Source organism: Diplotaxodon limnothrissa, linkage group LG20 (genome assembly GCF_057381915.1).
Source record: "Diplotaxodon limnothrissa isolate DT_005_m linkage group LG20, D_limnothrissa_male_GT1.1, whole genome shotgun sequence".
Taxonomy (NCBI): domain Eukaryota; kingdom Metazoa; phylum Chordata; class Actinopteri; order Cichliformes; family Cichlidae; genus Diplotaxodon; species Diplotaxodon limnothrissa.
The window spans coordinates 38,358,422-38,374,800 of NC_140615.1; the positions used below are offsets into that span (position 1 = coordinate 38,358,422).

The 16,379-nt window shown below is 45.6% G+C and overlaps 1 protein-coding gene across 1 annotated transcript in view; it reads right to left on the reverse strand.

Moving 5' to 3' along the window:
* Positions 1-2,378: 2,378 nt before the first annotated feature.
* Positions 2,379-16,379, reverse strand: part of LOC146611474 (DNA (cytosine-5)-methyltransferase 3B-like) — a 37,389-nt gene continuing 23,388 nt past the window's right edge. The window contains exons 9-22 of the mRNA XM_085343882.1: positions 15,621-15,762; positions 15,412-15,534; positions 14,648-14,692; positions 14,478-14,554; positions 12,802-12,914; positions 12,536-12,719; positions 12,265-12,349; positions 11,524-11,669; positions 9,001-9,091; positions 8,660-8,808; positions 5,369-5,454; positions 5,218-5,287; positions 5,016-5,134; positions 2,379-4,840 (exon numbers count right to left, since the gene is read on the reverse strand). Coding sequence (XP_085200008.1) covers positions 4,699-4,840; positions 5,016-5,134; positions 5,218-5,287; positions 5,369-5,454; positions 8,660-8,808; positions 9,001-9,091; positions 11,524-11,669; positions 12,265-12,349; positions 12,536-12,719; positions 12,802-12,914; positions 14,478-14,554; positions 14,648-14,692; positions 15,412-15,534; positions 15,621-15,762 — 1,572 coding nt within the window. The 3' untranslated portion in view covers positions 2,379-4,698. The remainder of the gene's footprint in view (positions 4,841-5,015; positions 5,135-5,217; positions 5,288-5,368; positions 5,455-8,659; positions 8,809-9,000; positions 9,092-11,523; positions 11,670-12,264; positions 12,350-12,535; positions 12,720-12,801; positions 12,915-14,477; positions 14,555-14,647; positions 14,693-15,411; positions 15,535-15,620; positions 15,763-16,379) is intronic.

Here is a 16,379-nt window from a genome sequence, read left to right on the forward strand (position 1 = left end):
GGGCTGGAGTCCAGGTGAGGCTGAGGATGCCCCGGAGACAGGAGTGGTGGGAAAAGCTCGCCGGCCCTGTTTGATAAGCTGCGGTTCCCTGAATGATCCGGAGAGAACAGGCCGTGGTCTCCGGCAGGACTCGCTGACTCTGTCAGGTGTTTCCGGATTCTCCTTCCTACAGGTGAGCGCAACTGATGTGCGCAGTAGAATCATACTGTCCTGCTAACCCAGAAGCAGCTTCCTGTCATGTTTGATGTCCAGATAAGTGACTCCGAGTTTCCTGCTTCCCACTTGACCTCTTCCTCTTTTTGTCTCCTCCCAGTGGAAGCTGCTGTGGATGGTTTGGCCCCTGCTGAGGGGCGAGTCTAGGTGACTCCGTCTGAACACCAGGACGGTTTCATAACTCACCACGTCTCTTTAGCTTCTGCTGCGTTTGATCGATGATGTGTTTTCCCTGAACGACGCTCAAAGTTCCCCCTGATCGCTTCACTCTATCCCACCGTCAGTGTTCACACAGCCACGCACAACGCTGACGTGACATTTCAGGATAAGTAACCACTCGGCTGTGTCCTTCATATGTTAAACACGCAGTTACTCACACACACACACACACACACACCGAAGCCGACCCCTCATTCCTCAGCATTTTAGACTGAGTTATAAGTTCACGTTTTTAGTGTTGAGACAAATGAATGCAGACAACATTTAGATGACTCCGGGTTCTCTCGTATGTACTGAAACTCTGCTCAGTTTCAAATGAAATTTTAATGGACAGATGCAGATCGTTCTCCTGAGCATGGGTCAGTTCTTGGTCGGTTCTCTTCCAGGTGAGGTGAAGGACAAAAGGAGAGTTTTGAGGTTGTGGAGGTTAACGGTTTATAAAGAAGCTTGAGAGCCACCTGTGCAAGCTGGCTTTCATGTACTTTGAGGTGTTTCTGCTGTTTCAGCTGCCAAGTCTCATTTTTTATGAAGATAAATATGAAAATAAATAAACTTATGAAGCATTGTATTATGATTCATGTAAATAGTTAACACAGATAATTGTCAACATGATTTGAAAACCTGCAAAGACATCAAGTAAACTGAGTGGACTCTCTTACTGTAGCTTTGCATGACACAGCTCAGAATGATCAAGGTTTGCACAGCAGGTAGGCGGGGCTTCTCCCCTCTCTGTGATAAACTGAGTGTTTAGAGCGGCCTGCAGTCTGAGCTCTGGGCTCACTGTCGTCACTTCCAGAGTGTATGTTTGTTCTCTCTCCCTGAGCCTGGTTCTGTTTCCAGAGATTTCTTCCCGTCGCCAGGTGCTTGCTCTTTGCTCATGCTCTTAGCCTTAGTGTACAAAATGTGTTAAGGTGATCTTTGTTATGATTTGGTGCTATATAAATAAAACTGAATTGCTGTACATCAGCTGTGGAACACCAGCTCATGTGCTTTTTAATTGAGAGCAGCAGAGGCCAGCTGATCACCGCTTCACAAGCATCCGTACAGAAAGGCTCCGCCCAGATTTGAACCCAGGACCAAGGGGAAACCCCTGTGCTGCCCCACAGGTTCACGAAACAAGTCATCATGTCACTTATTTCTCAGTGAATCTTTTCTTCATGCTGAACTTTTGGACCTGATCCTAGGCCCCGCCCAGCAGCCAAATCCCACTTTAACCCCTGCTGGCACAGTGTGAACGGTCCCTGTGACACTGCACCAAAGAAGTCAATACAAATCATTAGTGGATGAAGCAAAAAGAAGCATAACACTGGGCACGGCCATATTTAGGTTTTTTCTGCATTTTATTGAGTAAAAATTATATATGCTGCTATAGAAAGTACACAAAAATACAGCAATGTTTTCCTCTAATAAAATAAAGTGTAAAAATGTTTTTTTTTGGCTTTTTCATAGAAGATTTATAAAAAGGTAAAAGAAAAAATTTCAATGGGATTATAGGTCACACACAGGCGTCCTCACTTTTCATAAAAAAAACATCAATAACTTCTTATTAATACGAGCTACTCTGCACTAGAACATTAGAAAGCGAGCTTTATACTGTGTTAATATAAACTATCATATAAAATGTTTAAAAAACCCTTTTTTTTGTTTTCCAGCAAAAACATTCAACGAGTTCAGCAGTTATTAATGAAGCATGTAAACATGAAGTTTTTGGTTTGCGAAAGGCCGTTCAACTCAGGAAAAAGATCCTGGCGGCACTTGAAGTGACTTTTGAAGCACCACATCTGTAAAAGAGCCTGAAAGTCAAAAAGGGTCTTTACAAAGACTTGTGCATTTTTCAAAATAAGATGCAGTTCTTAGTCAAATGTGAGTTAAAACACTTGTAAACCTTTCTATCGATACAGTACACATGAAGTTCCAGTGATAAAATAGAAGCTGTTTATACAGAGAGCAGACGGCTACAGCATGTGCTCACAGACGTGATGGTGTAGGAGGTAATACCCGTTCACTTTGGTTTGGTGACGGCCTTAAAACAGCATTTCAAAGTGTTCCAGTTAACAAAAAACCAACAAGTGTTTCAGGACTGCTACCCATAGATGGCGCTGTGTGGGGGCCGCGCTGAAACACGCTTCACCTGCGTCGCAGTGGCGTGGAACTTCTTTTGGGAAATCGACGATCTAGAATAAAGTAGTCACGAGAGTTCACATCATCTCAGAAACACGGATTTGGCTGAAACGTCCTTATCAGAAGGGCAGCAACAGAGAGCGCTAAGGACTCTAAAACACACGTTCTCCACACAGACCAGGAAACAGCACCGCGAGATGGTTTCTCGTTACGTTTTCTGGAAACATCGTCGATGAACAGCAGTTGTGACCTTTCACAGCCGAGGCGTGGTCACCAGTGTTTCTCCCTCTCGGTGGAATAGGAAGAGCTGTGAGGCCGCACACTAACGCTCAGAGACTCGCAGCCTTTCCTGGATTCTAATAAAATGGCATCTGCCTGTTACAGTAACAAAACATCTACAGTAGCACAAACGTCATGACTGCATTCATCAGCTGTCTGCAGACATTAACAGAAGATGAGCCCCTCCCTGCCTTTCAGTTTTTGTCTTTCTGCATCAGCTTGTTTCAAGTATCCAAAGAGATACTGAAGAGATCGCCGTGACAACATCCTGAGCGCGCCCACATCACGCTCGCTACAAACTCAAAATAAAACGCATTTCTTTATACACCTGTTCAACCTTTGACCTAAACGCTTGTTTTTAAGGCTCTCTCCTTCCTGACAAGCACAGTCTGCTCTGATTGGTCAGTTTGTGTGATAAAGTGATACTTTTTTAACCACCTCTATAAAAAGGAGCTGTGAGGACTCTCTGTGGCCTGCTCCGATTGGTCGGATTCATCCGGAGCTTGTTACATATGTAACCAGCAGACTTTTCTGTGACTTTTAACTTTGTATCCAAGCCATTGTTTAGCATTTGTTGTTCAAAATATTTTTACATTCAAATATCACTGATGAGAATACTGATTCAGTCAGGTGACATCGCTGTTATGCCTCCAGAGTATTAGCTCTGAATTTAGAAAGCTTTACTTTGGTGTAAATAGCTTCCTATTTGTTCCCTTTTTTGAAATGTACACGAATGTTTAATTAGCTCTATGAAGTTTTTGGCTGTATTAAAACATTCAAACACCATTTACCACCAAACTAACACTAAACTAACTTCTTCTTTTGTCATTTATTTGAGCGTTCCTGACTACGCACCGGTTTAACGGCTGTCACACCAGCGAGTTACGTGGTGACAGAGAAAAGTCTGGACTGGCGTGTGAGGCAGTTCAGCAGCAGTGTTTTCTTTGGGTTCGACTTTGCAAACCTTTAACATGCAAAAACCCTTGAACAGACTGAAAGTCAGAGGAACAACGAAAAAGTAAAATACAGCCACTTGAAACTAGTGTGCTAATATAAAAAGGAGTAAACAAAAGTACTTTTATTTCCTAAAATCAACAAAGTCTATCAATATAAAGTGATCTAAATATAAAGCTAAATCCCGTCTCATGTTTCCAGGTTAGCTTCAGGTCAGTAGCTTATACCGATCAACTTCCCCAATGAGGGTTTCTTAGTTTGGTCCTTTAAAAACATCCTGCAGCAGTTTTACTGTCGAGTGCACTCACAAAGTTTGGACCAGAAGCCACAGCATCATTACGGCGGACTGACCTCGGCGGGTAAAACAGGAACAGGACGTCAGCTCCGCCTTTGGTTCAAGTCACTTTTAAAGTGTTTTTGTTTGAGATTGAAAGCTCGCTACTACGCCGTTCTCCATCTTCTAAAACTTCTAGGTGTTATCTTAAAAACGATGCCTTCCAAGAGCGTTTAAATGAAGCTAAAATCCTATTAAAGTCACGCTACAGTCCTAATGTTAACAAAGCAAAGGCATGGGTGTCATCGTTCCCTTTTAACTCCCCGATGAATGGCGAATCGCCCTACTGGCCTCCTTACCCATCTCACCTTTGCTCACCTGACTAGACTCCGCCCCCTCTGTTTCCAGGGCAGCCGACGTCTTTCTCTAAGCTGTGAATCTGTGTTAGTGTGTGTTATGTGGATCTAAGGCAGAATCCAGGCAGCATCTCGAACCGTTTCCCCGCCGCGCTGACGTTTTGTCAAACCGGCCATTTGCCTTCCAAAATGTCCGACGGAGGGGAGGAAACGGCTGGCTGCTGACGGTTCTTGATAAAAAAGCTGGTGTGTGTGTGTTTGCTGGTGATGGCGGCTTTCTTCTTATTCACAGGCAAAGTAGTCTTTGAGCGGAGCGAACAGATGCCTGATGACGGGGACGCTCCAAGACCGGCCCAGGAGCTTCTGCCGGGCGCCGCGACCCATGTTGGACACGTCAGTGTAGTGGACGGGGAAACCAAAAATCCTGCAGAGGGGAGAAGACCAACCGGCTGAAGATGGTATATTTAAAGTTTTTGTGCACAGTGAGAAAGAAGACCGAGCGAATGCCGGTGTCGTCAGCACGTTAGCTGGGATGCATCGCACTGGACCCTTTCACAGTGTAACTGCCAAAAGCAGCAGCGCGAGTGTTGTCCGCTCACCTCTCCAGCTCGGTGCACCACAGGATGTCCTCCTTCCCGTTCATCAGCACGGGGAAGTGCTGGTCTTTCCCCTGTTTGATGGAGTTGGAGCGAGTAGTGATGGTGCGCACCTTTCCAAACTACGAGACAACAGACGCGTCGTCAGTCTAGCACACAAAACCTGCACGTGAAAACGTTTCTTTTCACGGTGTACGTGACCAACCTTTGCCACTCGGCCGTGATCCAGACAGTCCTGCAGCTGTAGCTTGTCCATCCCTGAGGCGCACAGGGGCCTGAAGCACAGGAGAGATCACACTGTTCACTCCGTCTGCCCTCACAATGCCGGGCGAGTTTCTGATGAAGCATCTGCTCACCTGTTCATCCCCGGCAGGTTTCCCCAGAAGTATCGAGCGCGGTGAGCAGCAGAGACCTCGATGGCATCAATCATCACAGGGTTACACTGCAAAGCAAGGTTGACAAATAACTGAATACATCCCATAATTACTCATGAACACACAGACGGGTTTTTACACCACATGTTCTCAGAGCCGTGAAAAATGATCCAGACATTTTTTTTAAATCTCAAAACATTTTTAAATATGTCGAGTAAATGATGTTTGTAAGCTCGTCACAGTAGGAAGGACCGAGGCGTCGTCTTTTCATCTTTAACGGAATCTTAACGTTGTTTAGACGTCCTGCAGATTCAGTTTTCAGGCTTGTGCAGGGAGCAAAGATGTTTCTTCCCGACGCTATCATCATCTGTATATTCAAGTTACTTGTTTTCTTATGTATTTGAGCTCTCAAACTTGTCCTGAATTTACACCCAAAACGTTTCCACCGCTCCTCCTGCTCGCGATCGTGGCTCAAGAGTTGGGAGTTCGCCTTGTAATCGGAAGGTTGCCGGTTCGAGCCCCGGCTCGGACAGTCTCGGTCGTTGTGTTCTTGGGCGAGACACTTCACCCGTTGCCTACTGGTGGTGGTCAGAGGGCCCGGTGGCGCCAGTGTCCGGCAGCCTCGCCTCTGTCAGTGCGCCCCAGGGTGGCTGTGGCTACAACGTAGCTGCCATCACCAGTGTGTGGATGTGTGTGTGACTGATTGTAGATTAAAGCGCTACACAAATCCAGGCCATTTACCATCTAACTGCCAGCTGAGTCTCAGGAGGTGTTAGCAGCACCAATGTTACGTCTGTAACTCACACCACAGACCAGGCATGTAAATCCACTTTTAATATCTACGGTCATAAATTAAAATAATTCAGCTCAGTTTCTGAGGATTTATATTCATATAATTTCACGATTTTGTGGCTCCCGGATCACTCGGAGTACGTCACTGAAACAAGGACACCATATGGACCAAATACACTACAACAGATTTCAGGGCAGTGGCTGTTTGACCATCTGAGACATGTTGAATCTACGTGGTACAAAAGTCCACCTGAACAGATGTGTGACTAACAAGCAGACGAAATGAACCAATGAGATTACCTCGCCGATGGATGGAGAAAGTGCCAGCAGGCAGGGGGCCTGGGGGTACCTCTGTTACATCTAACAATGCTGTGAATACAGCCATTCCCCAACTCTCTGTCAGTGGTACTCATGGCCATTGATCAGTGGGCTTTGATCAATGACCATGAGAATTAATGATCATGTAAATGACCTCCCAGCCCATTGTTCCTTCAGTGGGCTGGTTTCAGTCATTATGCAAATGTACTGTTCATAACAGCGGTCCCCAACCCCCGGGCCTCGGACCGGTACCGGTCCGTGAGTCGCTTGGTACCGGGCCGCGAGAGTTGAGGCTCAGGTGTGAAATGTCTGGTTTTCATGGTTTTTATCGGTTTTCAGCGTTATTTTGTTATCGTTTTTATCAATAACTCGGTTTTCCTGGGTCTTTTCACGTGTGTTATGAATAAATCTTCTTTTTTTCAGTACTGGTACTAGTTTTATTTTGTTGTATTTATCCGCGACACCTTAAAGGCCGGTCTGTGAAAATATTGTCGGGCACAAACCGGTCCGTGGCGCAAAAAAGGTTGGAGACCGGTGACTGGGGAAACCTGCAGTCAGCTGAGACTGAAGAAGTCACCTGATGATGATGACGTTCCCAACACTGACTGTTAGCATTGACAACCTGCTAGCTGCAAATAATCATGTGCAGTTCTTAAAGCAATACCAACTACATTTTTAAATCTTAATATATTAAGTAATCCAAAGTACAGGGAGTGCAGAATTATTAGGCAAATGAGTATTTTGTCCACATCATCCTCTTCATGCATGTTGTCTTACTCCAAGCTGTATAGGCTGGAAAGCCTACTACCAATTAAGCATATTAGGTGATGTGCATCTCTGTAATGAGAAGGGGTGTGGTCTAATGACATCAACACCCTATATCAGGTGTGCATAATTATTAGGCAACGTCCTTTCCTTTGGCAAAATGGGTCAAAAGAAGGACTTGACAGGCTCAGAAAAGTCAAAAATAGTGAGATATCTTGCAGAGGGATGCAGCAGTCTCAAAATTGCAAAGCTTCTGAAGCGTGATCATCGAACAATCAAGCGTTTCATTCAAAATAGTCAACAGGGTCGCAAGAAGCGTGTGGAAAAACCAAGGCGCAAAATAACTGCCCATGAACTGAGAAAAGTCAAGCGTGCAGCTGCCAAGATGCCACTTGCTACCAGTTTGGCCATATTTCAGAGCTGCAACATCACTGGAGTGCCCAAAAGCACAAGGTGTGCAATACTCAGAGACATGGCCAAGGTAAGAAAGGCTGAAAGACGACCACCACTGAACAAGACACACAAGCTGAAACGTCAAGACTGGGCCAAGAAATATCTCAAGACTGGTTTTTCTAAGGTTTTATGGACTGATGACATGAGAGTGAGTCTTGATGGGCCAGATGGATGGGCCCGTGGCTGGATTGGTAAAGGGCAGAGAGCTCCAGTCCGACTCAGACGCCAGCAAGGTGGAGGTGGAGTACTGGTTTGGGCTGGTATCATCAAAGATGAGCTTGTGGGGCCTTTTCGGGTTGAGGATGGAGTCAAGCTCAACTCCCAGTCCTACTGCCAGTTTCTGGAAGACACCTTCTTCAAGCAGTGGTACAGGAAGAAGTCTGCATCCTTCAAGAAAAACATGATTTTCATGCAGGACAATGCTCCATCACACGCGTCCAAGTACTCCACAGCGTGGCTGGCAAGAAAGGGTATATATTGGTTTTTGTTAAGTTGCCTAATAATTATGCACAGTAATAGTCACCTGCACACACAGATATCCCCCTAAAATAGCTGAAACTACAAACAAACTAAAAACTACTTCCAAAAACATTCAGCTTTGATATTAATGAGTTTTTTGGGTTCATTGAGAACATGGTTGTTGTTCAATAATAAAATTATTCCTCAAAAATACAACTTGCCTAATAATTCTGCACTCCCTGTATTCAGAATACGTTACTCACAGTGGGTAACTTAACAGAATATGACCAAACTACATTTTGGGGCATGTAATCTGTAATCCGTAGTGGAATACATTTCAACAACACTGCCTCCAGAAACCTGCAGCAATCAAACATATCTGTCAGAACACACTTGTTGGAAATGTTGAGGAAGCAACTTTAAGCAGATTTCCTGAACTTTAACTCCATTTACTGCACAGGCCTGCTCTCCACCCATGTGACTGACCTCCAGGAACCGCGAGATGTCCCTCTTGTCGTTAATGGCCATGGCGACCACGTTCTCAAACATCCAGAAAAATGGGCGGTTCTCGCCGTCCTTGGGCTTGGCTTCGCTCAGAAGTCGATAAAACTCGAAGAACAACCTGCCCGTGCCTTCTGGAGAGACAAAAACCATCAACAGTCAAGAATGCTAAAATCGAACTAGGAATACGCAGGCAGATTATCGCTGCATCAGAAACAACCTTTAAAGAGTTAAACTATCACGCTGTGTGGCTTTAGTGCCTTTAAAAGAGTAGAAAATCACCAAAACACACGTTAAATATACCCAGAATGCACTCAGGGACTCACCGTACAGGCCCTTCCTGGCAGGATTGACGATGGAGAGGTCGTTGCAGGGACTTCCTCCGATCACCAGGTCAAACGGACCCCACTCCTGAATCTGAGCGAGATGACAAAATCAGACAGAACACAGTTCCTGTTTTCAATACGACAGGATGAGTTTAATGTTTCGGCCAATAAAAGAGTTGAAGTTTAAAACTAATCTGAATAAAAAGAGTGAAACAGCTGATTAAATAATGTTTAGGTAAACGTGAAGCAGCAGAGGGTACGATTGTCTGATTCGAAGGGTTGTGTCTCCCTGTGTTCATATGTGATGTTTACAATGATTATTAGAAAGAAAAGACTTTGCAAAGCTCCAGCTGATGCAACAGTCCAGTGCCGCCCAATATTCAGCGAATAAACGTTCATTATTAAAGAAGGAAGTCATCAACCGTTCCTGTTCTGAGGCTTGAACCTCGGAAGTTTGTCAATAATAAAAAGTGTAGAAACTTTATCCTCAACACGAACGCTGTTTAAACCGTCCTCTGAACACAACCGAGGAATAAGTGTGAAGAAGGGAACGTGACGCGGCGTGCCTCTTATGTACTTCCTGTTTTATTTTGGTAGTCCTGTGTTGCTTGTGCTTTGTCTTCAGTCTGACCTTCTCTCCTGATTCTACTTCTACATATATATATAGTCGACCTTAATCTTACAGAGAATGTGGTGATTTGATGGATAATTAAAGTCCGTCATATATCCACAAACACAACAAGCTGAAAGTCAGTGATGCTGCTCGGTTTGCAGTCCTGAACATCACGGCACAAGCAGGATTCTCTCTGATTGTGGAATAAAAGTATGAACATGTGTTTATAAGTCACACTTGTGTCTGAATCCTGCAGCTTATCACACATTTGATTTCCATGTGTGACGACTGCAAGTGTCCAGAGTGAGGACAGACTGAGGGACCCACTGCTGCACATCATCTGTGAGGCTTTGCAGCCCTGATGATCCACCAGGACAAACTCAGCAGTGTGTGAGGAAGAGGAGGAGGAAGAGCCAGCAGCAGCTGACAGATGGAGAGAATAGACAGACTGTTCCCTGTTTGTGAAGGACTGCTAGGAAAGTTTAACATAACTGTCTGTGCTGAATCAGTCTTATTAGGTAATGTTCACATAATGTGATCATCCCAGTGTTTTCAGTGTGGGAGAAAGTACTCAGAGTACTCAGGGCCTTCAAGTTACACACCATGAAAGGCAGCAACAAGTTTAACGTTCAGAAACCTAAAGTGTGTATCAGCAGCAGGATGGAGCTAAAATAAATGTTGGTTTCAGTTCTATGAAGCTTTGAGTATTTTGGATCAGTAGCTGCTGTGTGTGTTGCATCATATTGCTGTAACTGTTTATATGCTTTATATATTCTGAGCTAAGTTGATCTATAGTGTTACATCATATTCTATAAGGATGTTATGTGTTTGTAGACTTTCTGCCCAGTTTGACCCATTTAGCAGACGTCAGCCTGTTTAAGGCTCTGATATCTATTCTGTGTGACTTAAAGAATAATATTTGTCTCTTATGTATAACACATCTGTATATGCACTGTCACAGATACTTGACAGGAAACATAAATAACTGCGACTTGAATCTTTGCTGAAGCTCAGTGTTTGACCCAGAGTTCAAACTCACTGCTGTAATAACTAATCATGATACATATAATAACTATAACATTGGCCATATTATATTTACATTACACAGTGAGATGACTTTAGTCTCATGAACAACATCAGCTGATTGTTATTTACTAACTAATCTTAAATGACTGTTCAGCCCAACAATCATGTTTACAGTCCTGTGGTCTCAGCCTCAGATACTCAACTAATCAAAGTGATGTCATGACAAAAATGAATGACCAACAAAACATTTTTCTCCTTCATTTCTGTCACACAAAGCTGTATGTAACGTGTCTCGCGGTTAGTATCATGGTTGCTAGGCAACAACAGCACAACAAAGACTAGACCGACCATTTCACAGCCTCGCACTTCCAACCTTCTCGGTCTTCGGAGGACGCGGCCCACGTAGACCGCGAAGGCTGCGTCCTCCAAGGCTGCAGACCCTGAGCTGGGACACAGCCCGAGTGTCCGTATGAGGAGTGAGCTTAACTGTTCGGACTCTGTGTTTGTGATAAAGGTATTACATTAAACTCTGGGTTACTTACTGAAAGTTTCACTTCAGCCATATTTGACTATAATTGTTGAGGTAAATCCACAGAGAGCTAAAGCTTTATGTTAATGCTCAGATGATCAGATTTAAGATTCCAGATCAGACCATCTAAGATGTTTTTAACAATATTGGATTTTTTCAAATACTTGATGTAAACTGATGAAAATAAAGTTTTTATTTATTTGTGTAAATAACCTCTTGTAGCTGACTGGCACCAGCTTCACAGCCCAGCAGGGGGCAGCAGACTGATTCTGTTTCACTGGTTTTATTTCAGTCAGTTTGAGCTCGAACATCAGGCTGAAAATACAACAAAGCAGAAATTCGTTGTCCTGCTTACATTTTTCTTGGTGATGTTCCTCACATCGTGGACGTACTTGATCTTTCCTTCATGCCTGACGACGCCCACTGAGATGGAGTCCTCGCACACCTCCGATGCCACATACTGACCCACCTTAAAACCCAGATCTCTCAGGACCAGGTAGCCTGGAAACAAACACGCTCATCTTTACATAGGAACACACACACACACACACACACACACACACAGACACACACACACACAGACACACACACAGACACACACAGACACACACACACACACACACACACACACACACACACACAGTAGCGGCTCTGAGCTCCTCGCCTGTCTCTCTGAGCCGGCCATCCTTCAGAGGAAACACATAACTTCACCTGTGACCACACCTGACCACGGGTGGGAATGTAGCCCGACCACTAAACTGACTGCTCTCAGCAGTCGGCGTCCGTTAGGATCTGTTGCTGGTGTGTCGACCACCGCTGTTCTCCACCTCCACGTTGGACTGCAGCTGGTGACGGCAGTCCTGGTTCACCAGAACATGCAGCAGGTGGAGAATCTGTCCGTGAGCCGGTACGGTGACCAGAAGCAGGACCACCAGCTGCAGAACAACTTGGATGATTTGGAGTCAGTTTGCAGGACGGGAGACTCTCTGCAGAGGCGGCTGATTATTTAGTTCAACAAAACACACCCTAAATATCTGCAGAGGGGAAAACGATGGTTTATTATTGAACCTAAGCCTGAGCTCGCCTTCATCCTCACCTGTGGCAATGCCGTCAAACAGGGACAGCACTCTGATTGGTCGTCTCTGCTCTGCAGGGACTGCTGGGTAAATCTTTGGCTTCTCCTGAAAGGCAAACAGAAAGCAACAGAAATGAGACCTGATGCTCAGCCGACGGGTCAGAAACCAAACGCAGCGTTCGTCCTGCTGCTCCCGCCGTGCACACGAGGGGCACAGAGCTACCCGTGTGATTTCATCAGGTGTGCTTTACAAGATCAGATAAAGACACGAAACATCTGAGAAGAAACTCACAAACTCCTGTCCGTTATCGTTGGCGAAGAACTCCTGCAGCTTGAGGCTCCAGTCGTGCCGTCGTTTGAGGACGCCGTACCGCAGCAGCGGCTGGCACATGTAGCATCGCCACGGGTCTAGATAGCGCGCCTGGTCGGACGCACCCGGGTCCACCAGGATGTCCAGACAGTCCACGCAGAAACACCTGGAGGGAGCAAGCGGAGAGGAGGTGAGCCGAGGGAGGGGCAAAGAGGGGAGATGGTGTTTCCTGTTCCTGTCCGTCGGACCTGCAGCAGTTCACGTTGCCGCAGAGCAGAACCTCTCGACCACCGCAGCAAACGGTGCAGTAAGACTGGTAACCGTCGTCGTCGTACATGTAGGACATCTCCAGGTACACGTCCTGAATACACACAGGAAACCATTCATGACTTATTCAACCAGGAAGCCCCTTCAGATTAAAAGCTCGTTCGTGGCAGACCTGAGCAAACAGCACACTTTGTGTTAGGTAATGAAAGAGGAACAGAACAAATATGAAGCTCTCTGACCTTTAACCTCTCCTGGAGGGGACAAAAAGCTCTTTCTTCTTTTTAAATAAGGAAATCAAAGAGTTGTGCTGCGTCACCCCGAGGGCGTCAGCTTCAGCGTTCACAGCTGATTAATAAACGACATCTGGAATGATGACAGAGCAGGAGGAAGTCTCCACACGCTCTGTGGTCGAAGCCCCGACAGCTGCAGCTGAGTGTCGTGCTGCCGTTTTTCAGGGTAACCATTTATTCGACTGCGCGGCGCCACGTTGTTTTTTTCTCCTGGGAAAATCCCACGCTGCCCACACAGGAAGTAGAAATCATTTTGGCTCCCAGACTGTTTCGTTAATGGGAGTTACCAGTTTGCATGTTTGTAAGAATCAGATAATAGACACGGTGTAAATATTATCAGCGTTATTATCACTATCAGCAGTTTGATTTTCTAATCAGAAGGTTGCTGGTTCAATTCCCCGTCTGCTCCAGTCTGCATGCCAAATATCTTTGGGCAAGGCACTAGCCTGTGAGCGTTAGCTAGAAACCATGGATGAGTGTGTGAGCGGGGCAAGTGTTGTTTCTGCTGCTCACACTGAACCCAGAGCGTCTCAGCTTCGTATCTATTCTACTTTCAGACGTTCGTATGGTAATTACACCACGCCGCCGTCACTCAGCGCTTTAATCTGTTCAGCTGAGAACACCTTCATCATCATCATCATCATCAAAAGCGCCCCACTCTCACTCTGTTTACTATGGAGCGTTACTTCCTCTGACACAACCAGCTTTACGACTCCTGTCAAATACTGGCTTAAAGCCAACGTGTAGCCCAATGGCGATATTACAGGGTGTGTGTGTGTGTGTGTGTGTGTGTGTGTGTGTGTGTGTGTGTATGCGTGTGTGTGAGTGTGTGCGTGTGTGAGTGTGTGTGTGTGTGTGAGTGTGTGTGTGAGTGTGTGTGTGTGTGTGTGTGTGTGTGTGTGAGTGTGTGTGTGTGTGTGTGTGTGAGTGTGTGTGTGTGAGTGTGAGTGTGTGTGAGTGTGTGCGTGTGTGTGTGTGTGTGTGAGTGAGTGTGTGAGTGTGTGTGTGTGAGTGTGTGTGTGTGAGTGAGTGTGAGTGTGTGTGTGTGTGAGTGTGTGAGTGTGTGTATGCGTGTGTGTGTGTGTGTGTGTGTGTGTGTGTGTGAGTGTGTGTGTGAGTGTGTGTGTGTGTGTGTGTGTGTGAGTGTGTGAGTGTGTGAGTGTGTGTGTGTGTGTGTGTGTGTGAGTGTGAGTGTGTGTGTGTGTATGCGTGTGCAGGGGGTTTTCATTAGTCCAAACAGATTTATAATTTATATGAAGACACTAATGCGGCAGTTTAATTTTACGAGCGTCTGGGTCATATGTATCGTTGACGAGTCCTCGCACGCCGTAGCCACTGGATCATGTGACGTGTGTCTGCCGCTCTACCTTGCATGTTGGGCACAAGCCTCCTTCAAACAGCGGGTGGAAGGTTGCACTCGTCTTCCCACAAGAGAGACAAAACTCTGCCAAAGACACACACAGAAAAACACAAAGATCAAAGTGGGATTTACCTGCCAAGGATCACGAGTCACAAACACACAGGTGGGAATGTTTACCTTCGATACTTCTTTTATTCTTCAGAACTTCATTCACCATTTGTTCTGGCAGGAAAGCACAGGAGATGTAAAAATAGGAAAAGTGACATAAACTGCGAACTTTATACGACTCAACCAACATAAAGAACAAAAATAATTCAACTGAAAGCACAAACTGATAGATATGAGATCTGTGTTAGAAAGAACAGCTGAGAATATCATCTCTAATAAATTGTTTCATTCTCAAAAACATAAAAGCTTGATTTTTCCAACATTATGCTTTAAGTGTAGTTTAGTCCTAATCACACACTTTATTGTTTGAATATGATTCTCTGAACTGGATATTTTTGTTCTCAATACACATTTACACATAAATGAGCCGAGATGTTGGGAGAGTTGCTCATTTCCAGCTCTTTATGTTTAACCTTGAACTCTACCAGAGTAGCTTTGCATGATTCAGATCATAATAATCCTTCTTTATTTAATACTGGGCCTCGAGGCAGCCCCTCAGTTCAGCCCCTGTCTAAAACGAGTTGTTTTAGCTCCTCCTGCTTTTGAAAGGCTGCAGTTTTGAGGAACAGGTGGGCGGGGTTTCCCTCTCTGTGACATCATAAGGATGCTGTAGTGTAAAAACTGTGATAAAACGGGTTCAGTGTGTCTCTGAGCACATCCTTGAAACATACAAATGTTAAATACATAACTTACACCAGATTTGCTGACATACATTTCTAAATTACATCCTCCACTTTGTGAGGGTTCACTGAGTTTAACCTTTGACCTTTTACCTCTGTTGCACAGCTCCTCGGGGGCGGCCTTGCTCTTACACAGGCTGAGTTTGGGCCGCTTTGCGCTGGGGAAGTACTCGCACAGGGACACGTCGAGGACGTGGTGCTCCAGAGGGTTACTGTCTGCGGACACATACAAACACACTTACATCCTGCAGCCTGTTTGGGATCAACAGTGAATGACAGTGTGGCTCTGCTGCCTTGCTCACTGGCACTGTGTGTGGGTTTCAGTCCTTCCTCTCCTTTGGGCAGGAAGCCCCCATTGGCCCAGTCCAGCATGGGTTTGACCTGGTCCTCTGGGCTATTCGACTTGCAGGGAGGAAACGTTTTCTCTGCTCGGATGCTCGCCATCTGAGGGGGAGACAGACGTTATCCTACCTGGGACGGACTGAGCACGTGCAGATTCAGGTGAAACCACGGTGACAGAAAGCATTTTACACACAGATGGGAAAAAGGATTCAGATGCTCCACACGGGCATTTAAGGCACGACAAGCCAGGCAGGCGACGCTTGACCAGTAAAATGTAAAACAGACTAAAGCAGGAGGGCGCTTTGGGTTCCTGTAAATTACTGCCGCCTGCGCCTGCAGGAGGAGCTCAGTTTGGCAGCAGCACGTCTGTAAAAGTTGGGACGGCTCAACAAAATCAAATCAAATCACTTTTATTGTCACATCACATGTGCAGGTACATTGGTACAGCACATGTGAGTGACCTTCTTGTGTGCGAGCTTCACAAGCAACAGAGTTGTGCAAAATACAATAATGTAAACGCTGAAAACCGAGAAGAGAAACAGCTGGAGGAAGATTTATCAGCTGGTCAGGTGACCCGTCAGCGCTGGGTCACATGATCGGGCAGAGCTTCACCAAGCTGCAGAAACTGAATCCTCACTGTGAACATGACGTCATCTACACACTGTGACATCATCAGCGCGGGGACGAGGACGATAACCTTCAAACGCTGCTCTGTGAGA